The 9,349-nt window shown below is 46.4% G+C and overlaps 1 protein-coding gene and 1 pseudogene across 1 annotated transcript in view; both read right to left on the bottom strand.

Annotated features, from left to right (window-relative positions):
• Window positions 1–184, bottom strand: part of SMS (spermine synthase) — a 61,201-nt gene extending 61,017 nt beyond the window's left edge. The window contains exon 1 of the mRNA XM_004382848.2: window positions 70–184. Coding sequence (XP_004382905.1) covers window positions 70–118 — 49 coding nt within the window. The 5' untranslated portion in view covers window positions 119–184. The remainder of the gene's footprint in view (window positions 1–69) is intronic.
• Window positions 185–653: 469 nt separating this feature from the next.
• LOC101340653 (cytohesin-1 pseudogene) lies at window positions 654–2,667 on the bottom strand (annotated as a pseudogene).
• Window positions 2,668–9,349: the final 6,682 nt, after the last annotated feature.

Here is a 9,349-nt window from a genome sequence, read left to right as displayed (position 1 = left end):
ATTGTTCGTTCCCGCGCGCCCGCCCGGCCCCAGCCCGGCCCGCGGGCAGGTGGCGGCGAGCGCCCTCACCTTTGGCGCCGAACGTGAAGTCCAGGGTGCTGTGCCGTGCTGCTGCCATAGTGCGGCGAGGCTCTGGGCCATGCCTGGGAGGCGGCGGCGGGAGACTGCGGGCGGCTGGGAGGTGGCGGCGAGAGACCCAGGGCGGAGGGGGAGGGGCCGCCGTGAGCGGTCGGGGCGCGGGGCGGGGCCGGGCGCCTCCAGAGGGGGGGGCGAGGGGGAGGCCGCGCTAGTGGTGGAAACGTGGGCGCCTGCTCCCCGGCGTGCGTCACCAACGGCCGCGCCCCGCGCGGGATTTAGCCGCACTCCCGCCATCTCTTAGGTCCCTTTAGGTTTAAACAGCTCGGCCCCACTTTCGGGGGTCCACTCCGGACAGTTCCCCCGGGGCCTCCCCCCCAAGCTCCAGCCCCTCTGATTTCTGGGCCAAGTCATGGAAATAAAATGCTAGGATCCACCCCTATCGTCAAAAAGTCCTGCCTGCTGTTTTCCTAACTCTTAAAATGCTACACGGTTAAACCTATTAGGATTATTACCGTCATTATTATTAGCAGACGTCAGTTTTGCATTGGAGGCCCAAATCCAAAGCTCTTGGGCATTTAGATCATCTGCGTTTTCACGGCAACATGGGCGTGGGAAAGGTGCAAGTAAGAGGATAATATCGTTGTTGATGTTTTATCGGGAAATGACAGAATCCGGAGTTTCTCCTCTGGCAGGACTTCTTCATCACTGATGCCTCAATTGTACGGCAATGAATCTTTCCACAATGGGCTACTCTTTGACATTGGGGTTATGACTAGCATTTAATACGATGATGGCAAAGGAGAGAGCATAAGTGTCCTCGTCCTAAAACCTTCCACTGACAGTATCACGGGGCAAATGACTCCATGGACCCCATCAATCTTCTGTGCATCTCCCAGCATTCAGAAGCTCCACAGGATTGCTGTAATGCCTGGACAAAGTTTAGATCCTTGAACTCATGTGTCTTAGTTACCTAGTGCTGCCATAACAGAAATACCACAATGGGTGACTTTAAGGAACAGAAAATAATTTTTTTTTTCACAGTTCCGGAGGCTAGAAGTCCAAATCAGGGTCTCATCCATGTAGATTCCTTCCTTGTTGGTAGCTCCAGGTGTTCCTTGGTTCTTTGGCATTCCTTGCCTTGTAGATGACCCTTACGTGGACATGGTTAGGTTTAGGATCCACCCTACACTTGTATGACCTCAACAGATTGATTGATTACATTTCATTAGATTGCACTGTGGAAGGGGATTTGTTGCTGTTGTTAGGTGTAGTCGAGCTGGTTCCAACTCAAAGCAACCCCATGTACGACAGAACAAAATACTGCTCCATCTTCACAATCGCTGTTTAAACCCGTTGTTGTAGCCACTGTGTCAATCCATCTCGTCGAGGGTCTTCCTCTTTTATGTTGACCCTCTACTTTACCAAGCATGATGTCCTTCTCCTGATAACATGTCCAAGTACATGAGATGAAGTCTTGTCGTCCTTGCTTCCAAGGAGCATTTGGCTGTATTTCTTCCAAGACAAATGTGTTCATTTTTCTGGCAGTCTACGGTATATTCAGCATTCTTTGCCAACACCATCATTCAAAGGTATCAATTCTTCTTCAGTCTCCTTATTCTTGTCCAGCTTTCACATGTATATGAGGCAATTGAAAATATCATGGCTTGAGTCAGGCGCACCTTAGTCGTCAAAGTGACATCTTTGCTTTTTAACACTTTAAAGAGGTCTTTTGCGACAGATTTGCCCAATGTAATACACCGTTTGATTTCTTGACTGCTGCTTCCATGGGCATTGATTATGGATCCAAGTAAAATGAAATCCTTGACAACTTTAATATTTTCTCCATTTATCATGATGTTGCTTATTGATCCAGGAAGATGATTATCATAATTTTACACAAAAAAACGCCAATTTTTTACATGTTGTTATAAAAAAAAAATTAGCACAACACACTTACGAAAATACTTCACAAGGGAAGGGTGCTGTTGGCAAACAAACTAAGAAGGAGCACGTTATTTTCACAAAAATATGGTACCCTACATTAAATATAGGGTCATTACATTACATTACATAAACTAATCTTCTCTACCCAAGGCCAACTGATCTAATCACATGTAACTACCCCATGACAGCAACTAGACTAGTGTTTGGCCAAGCAACTGGAAACAAAGCCTAGCCAAGTTGTCACATAAAATTAACCATCAGGCACAAAAACCTGAATATTAAACTCATCTCTCTCCCCCAGTGCAGTACCCAGTGGCGCTTTTGCTGAGTCCTTCATCTATAAGAACTGAGCAATGCAATGTATTCACAGGTGTTCTTCAATAGACCATTCTCTATTAAGAACTGGATCTCCTTTTAGGGCCTGCATTAAATGTTTTCCTAACCATGGCCACTTATTTGTTCCTCTGCCTGTTTCTCCTTTCTTCTGTGGATCCCAGGTTCTCGATTCTGTTAACTATTCTGCTCTCTCTCCCTTCAGTCTCTGTATGTCAGCCCGCAGTTCCTGCTTTCTTCCTCGGATGTTCTCCAGTTCTTGACTTTCCTCTGGAGTCAGGTTACTAGAACATAGTTGTCCTTCCCCTCCATGTTGCAGGGCTCCAAAGGACTCAGGTGGGCCCCTCCAAGCTGCTCAGGAGCAAGGTCATTCTCCTCGGCATTCAGCCTCTGCAGTCACACAGGGCTTCCCACTCAGAAGGGCCCTGCCCTTGTTTTAATGCTCTGCTGTCACTGTCTTGAAATTCCTAATTTTTTAACAAGGGTACTTGTGTTTTCATTTTGCACTGGGCCCCATAAATTACACAGCCAGTTCTGCTCAGCAGCTTGTGTCCTGCAATTCGACAGCAGTCACCACTCACCTCGGGCTCTGGCTCCTGCCTGGGCTCAGGCTTGAAACCTCACCCCCAGCACTTCCACCTCACCTTGCCTGCTGCAAGGATCAAAATTAATGGAGATTTAAAAACCCTCAGATGCTTTGCCATTAACTACTAAGCTAGCCATAACAACAAAATGGAGTTTAATAAAAATGCTTCAAGATGTTAGTACAACATCAGAGATGAATGGGCTATGATATGGAACTAACATTGTTGGGATAATTTTAGACATATTGCGAGGATGTCCCCAATGTATGTCCCACCTACCAATGACACAATCCTGGCAAGACTGTAAAGGTAGGACATGGACAGAAACCAATGCCCCAAGGCCTCTTTAAACACCTCTGAATGGGCTGTGAGTACTTATCTGGATTCTGAAACACGTTCTCATTGCCTAGGTTTTATAATCTAGGCCACTGGCTTCAAGACCTTTTATGGGACTAATAATCATTTTGTTTCTGGTAATTGTGTTACAATTGACCAATGTATGCTGTGTAGAGTCTTAATGTGATTGCACAGTCATTGTTACATCAGAGAATTCAGCAACTCATTCTGTAACAAAAGAAGCAGGAGAGACTTACTTCACCCTAGCCCAATCACAGACTGCATTCTCTAAACAGCCTCCTGCCTCGGCAGAGGTAAAAAGGTGGATATCATGAATTACTATCCTCTGGCCTGACCTCCTCTGCTCTTGGCCAAAAGGGAGGACTGAGAAAGAGAGAGGCAGCCCCTGCCATCCAGGAGCTGGCCTGGTGCTATCAGCTGGGCCTCGGTGTTGCTCTGAGCTGGCGGGGTGCTCAGAGCAACACCGAGGCCCATTCCCAAGGTATTTAAAGAGGCCTTGGGGCTTTGGTTCCTGTCCATGTCCTACCTTTATAGTCTTGCCAGGATTGTGTCATTGGTAAGTAGGACAGCTGGGTCTGGGTATTCTACTATTGAATGTAATTTCCCAGAACACCAATATCAGACAAGGCCACTCTGTGACCAGGATGAATCAAGATAAAAACAAGACCATTCTGTAATCACCTCTGAACACAGAAACAACATAAACCTTGTCCAAACCACAAAATGACCAAATATCCTCCAATCCTGGCTCACGTCAGTGGCTGCTGCTTCTTTACACATCACAAGCTTTAGCCTCACTTTAATATTCCCTCCTTCTAGATAAGTGTTATTAAGACTCCCAGTCATAGAATTACCCTTGCTTTCTGACAGCATCCAATCCAGAACAAAGCCCTGCTTCCTTCAACCTGCCCTAAAATCACCTGACACACGCCCAAATCCTATAGAAAGTGCTTTCTACAACCCTCTTCCCAGGACCCCCCATGCCGTGTACTCTCCCTCACTGCAACAACAAACTCAGCTTGTTCAACACAGTTGTGTTCCTGGTGGCATGTGGCTGGAAGGCAGTGACAATATGGGCAATAGGATGAAGTCAAAGCTTAAAGTGAAAAAACACTGGTCACCCGCTGAGCAAAATGCTGAGTATTAGGTATTGCTATGATCCAAAACTCACTTTCAAATAGGCCAACTTGTTTATTAGCAGTCAGGCCAAGTTGGACATCTGCAACAGAGTTTTTTATAAACTTAGAGGAAGAGCCACTCCACCCTGCCCAGTTAGCAACAGTAACAACCTACTGGGGAGAAGAAAGTCCAAAACAGAAAGGAGCCCTTCTGCTGAAAAGAAGGTAGTGGCGTCCGCAGGGGTATTAACTGGAATCATCTGCAGGCTATGAGGACCAGGGCGTCACCAATGGTGCTGCCAACCCAAACCCTCCTTGTGAAGAGAAGGAATGCATTAAAGCCTTTTGTTTTGTGTTCTGATTTTTGCTTTTTTGCCAGTTCACTTGGGGTCCTTGGAAACGTTGAGGCTTCCCTGCCCCCTATGTGTAGCTGAGGTGAAATCACTTCCTCTCTTAAAACAGCCGGCATTAGCTATTGGGATTAGAGTGGCCAGCAGAAATCTGGATCATTCCCCTGCCATTTTTTAGGTGAACGTGGGACTCACCCAGCTAGTTAAACACTGTGTGTTGAATGGTGACCACCACAAAGATATGCCCGTGCCTTAAACTACAGAAACTGTCAATGTGAACTTATTTGGAAAAAAGGTCTTTACAGGTGTAATTAAATCAGGGATCTCCAGATGAGATTATCCTGGATTATCCAGATGGATCTTACACCCAATGACAGATGTCCATAGAAGAGAAAGGTAGAGGGGGATTTGACACAGGCACACAGGGAAGGCCATGTGAAGACGGAGGCGGACATTGGAGTCATGCAACCCCAAGCCAAGAAACGCCTAGAGCCACCAGAAGCTGGAAGAGGCAAGGAAGAATTTTCCCCTAGAGCCTCTGGAAGGAGCACAGCCCTGCTGACGCCTTTCATTTCAGACTTCTGGCCTCCAGAACTGTGAGAGAATAAATTTATGCTGTTTTAAAGCGACTTTGTTACAGCAGCCCTAGTAAGCTATTTATTTACATTTTTTATTAAAAAGAGGAAGCCTGGAATCTTTCACAGTGATTCCCCTCCCCCTGCATTCTCATGCTGGCATAGGGTAGGAGTTGGGCTTGAAAACATACTGATGCCTGGACCCTATCCCCAGAGATTCTGATGTAACAGGTTCAGGGTGCAGCCTGGGCATCAGTACTTAAAACAAAAAACAAAAAAAAACCCAGGAGACTGCAATGTGAAGCCAAGAGTGCCACTGTCTAATCAAAGGGCAGCTCGTGGCCAAACCAAGTTTGCAAGGTAAAGCAGCATAAAACCAAAAAAAACCAAACCCGTTGCCACCCAGTTGATTCCGACTCATAGCAACCCTATAGGACAGGATAGAATTGCCCCATAGCGTTTCAGAGGAGCAGCTGGTGGATTCAAACTGCTGACCTTTTGGTTAGCAGCTGTAGCTCTTAACCACTGCGCCACCAGCAGCATAGAAATTTTTAATGCATCAACTTTACCACCAGAAGCAAATTTCAAGTAGATGCCTGATGGGAGGGGGTTGGAGTGAGGTGTTTGCAAAAAGGGCAAAAATGAAGGCTGCTGGGAAGCCAGCCTCGTGACTGTGGTTTTCCCAGAGACAAGGTGGATTAGGAGGAGCAAGCAGCCTGGAGACCCCCACCCCGCACCACACACACATAGTTTCTTAAGTCAAAAAATTACAAATATTTTAGGAACGAAGAGGAAAGACATTTCCTCACAGTCTCCAGAGCACAGGCCCTGTGCAGCCTATAGAATGTCCTTGGGGTAAATATGTTCCTTGGGACACTAGGGCCCCGGGGGTCAGCTCCCCTGACCTCTGCTCTGATAACTTCTTCAGCCTCTCCCCACATACCTAACAAACACACAGCACTTGCTCTGGGCGAGGCACTTGACAAATGCAAACTTATTTAATCCTTACAATAGCCCTATGAGGTAGGTGCAGTTCTCCCCATTTTACAAACGGGTTAACTGAGGCACAAAGAGGTTAGTTAGCTAGGAAGTGGTAGAGCCGGGACTTGAACCCAGACAGATAGCTCACTGTGCTCCCCTGATTCCCCTGCCTTGGTTGTCCCAAAGTATCCCCACTTTTCTTATGACTTCCGGAGTTCCAGGTGTGTGAGGTTGCCTGCCTCCCGCCAGTGGACACCCCTCCCCATCAGGGAGTATGGGGCTGGAGGAGGTGCCCTGTCTCCCTTCTCTCTGGAGCTATTGCCTAACTCCACCAGTTTCTGGGGGTGAAATCCCTAGCCTACTTCTTACTAGCTGTGTGAAGGTGGACAAGCTCCTCAATCTCTCTGTGCTTCCTTTCCCATCTCTGTAAAATGGAGCTAATAGCACCCACCTCAGAGAGTTGTTGTGAGGATTAAATGAATATATATATATATGAAAAGCACTGAGGTATTGCCAGACACATAACAATTATTCAGTAAATGGTAGGTAGCCACAATGATGATGACGTCTGTATTTTTATTAATGTACACGCTACGCTAGGCACCAAGCTCCTTCAGGACAGCCATCGTGACTCTTCACCCTTGCATGCTCAGTGTTAGCATGGTGTCTGGCATACAGTAAGCCCCCAATATCTACATCTTTTGAGATGAACTGAGGAATAGAACATCATGCTCAACACCCCAGAGAACCCCAGCCAGCCCAGGCTCCCAACAGAACCAGGCTCAGTGTGACTTCCCCAACTCCGTTTCCCCGTCATTCGACTCATGTCCCTGATCCCCAGAGCTGCCAGGCAGTCCACAGCCAACTCAGAAGCCCTTTAAGAGTTTGCTGGAAAAGTGTGGAGCAGAACTCAAATTCACATAAAAAGACCAGACTTAATGGTCTGACAGAGACTGGAGGAACCCCCAAATCTATGGCCCCTGGATTCTGTTAACCCAGAACCGAAACCATTCCTGAAGCCCACTCTTCAGACAAAGATTAGACAGGACTACAAAACAAAAAATAATACATGTGAGGAGTGTGCTTCTTAGTTCAACCAGATACACAAGACCAAATGGGCGGCTTCTGTCTGGAGGTGGGATGAGAAGGCAGGAAGGGACAGGAACTGGTTGAATGGACACAGGGAACCCAGGGTGGAAAGAGGGAGTGTGCTGTCACATTGTGGGGATTGCAACTAATAGCACAAAACAATATGTGTATAAATTTTTGTATGAGAAATTAACTTGAGCTGTAAACTTTCAGCTAAAGCACAATTAAAAAAAATAATAATGAAATAACTTTTAATGGGGGGGGGGAGAGTTTTTTGGTAGAACTCTCTGGATTATTTAAGAAAAGTAAATGACAAAATAGGTTTCCCTCAAGGCTTTTCAAGCCAGTAGCCTGAGTTGCCAGTCATAATCCTCATCATGTCCCCACTGACCCATTTAGAACTGGCATATAGAACACAAAAGGAAGAGAAGTCTGTTCCTGCCGTTAACCTGCAATCATATTCTTCCCCCCTCGAAGGCTCACAGCTTCCTGAGATATGTCTGTACACCCTCAGAGGGTTCCTCCAGATTGAGAAAGCCTGACTTACAGTGAGGCTTGGCCACCTGAAGCTCGTCAGCACCTATACACTACTCAGGCTGAGAAAACACAACTCAGAAAACAGAGCTAGCCATTTCCTCCTTTTCTCTCACCTTAAGCAAAAGATGAGGTATTTGGGAAGGAGAGCTTAATTCTCGCAATGCATTGCCTAAGCCCTGCCCAAATAACGAAGCAATTAAAATTGTTACTGAAGCAAATAACAAAGCTTGGTGTGGTCCACAAAGTACCTCTCTGGCTTCTCTTCTGAATGTAGCATTAGTTAATATAGTTATACTTGAAGATGTAACTAAATTCTCAGTTACCAGTTCCAGTTGCCTTCCAGTCCCAGTTGCCTTCCAGTCCACTCCGACTCGTGGCAACTCCACGTGTGTCAGAGTAGAACTGAGCTCCATAGGGTTTTTGGTGGCTGATATTTCAGAAGTAGATCACCAGGCCTTTATTCCAAGGCACCTCAGAGTGGACTTGAACCTCCAACTTTTCGGTTTAACAGAGAGCGTTAACTGTTTGCACCACCCAGGGACTCCCTCTCAGTTATTGTTGTTGTTAGGTGCCACCAAGTTGATTTTCAACTCATAGCGACCCCACATGACAGAGTAGAACTGCCCCATAGGATTTTCTAGGCTGTAATCTTTACGGGAGCAGATTGCCAGGTCCTTCTTCCATGGAGTGGCTGGGTAGGTTCGAACCATCAGCCTTTCAGTTAGCAGCCGAGCATGCTAGTTAAATACATTTGTTTCTGTAAGGTTTATTCTTTACTTCCTTAGTCTTTGGAGAGACAGTACAGCAGAGTGGTGAAGATCACCACCCTTTGTTAGCCTGTTCTTATCTTGATTCTTCCATTTGCTTGCTGGTGACTTTGGACAAATCTAATCCTTTTGGGCCTCACTTTCCTCATCTGTAAAGGAAGGAGCATACTAGCACCTCCGTCATATAATTGTTCTGAAGATTAAGTAAATTAATAGAAGTATAGCACTTAGAACAGTACCTGGCATCCAGAAAGCCCCATGGAAGGATTAGCTATTATTTTTAATGAGTTACGACTAATGTTTAACTGTTAGCCCCCTTTTGCCTCAGTCCAAATGGTGGGTACCTGGGAGATTATAAGGCAATTCGCATCTCAGTTACCATTTCGTACAGGAGAGCTATAAGATTTCAAAGCCTACAGAGGGTCCACTTGTGTTAAATGCATTTGATACAACCCAACAGTCAGGGTTAGTCCTGGAAGCTGATTGCGGTGGGATTTCACGTGAGCTGCCATTTCTGCAGGGTGGCAGCACTGTGCTCTGTGGATCTTTGGGTCTTTGTTCTTTCTTGCCTGCAGGGTGATGGGCCCAACTCGATGGCAGCTAACAACCACCACCTACGTCCAACTGCATGAGTGA

Source organism: Trichechus manatus, unplaced genomic scaffold (assembly GCF_000243295.1).
Source record: "Trichechus manatus latirostris isolate Lorelei unplaced genomic scaffold, TriManLat1.0 scaffold00100, whole genome shotgun sequence".
NCBI classification, from domain to species: domain Eukaryota; kingdom Metazoa; phylum Chordata; class Mammalia; order Sirenia; family Trichechidae; genus Trichechus; species Trichechus manatus.
The sequence above is the reverse complement of the archived record's forward strand: the minus strand, read 5'-3'. Positions and strand labels throughout refer to the sequence as shown.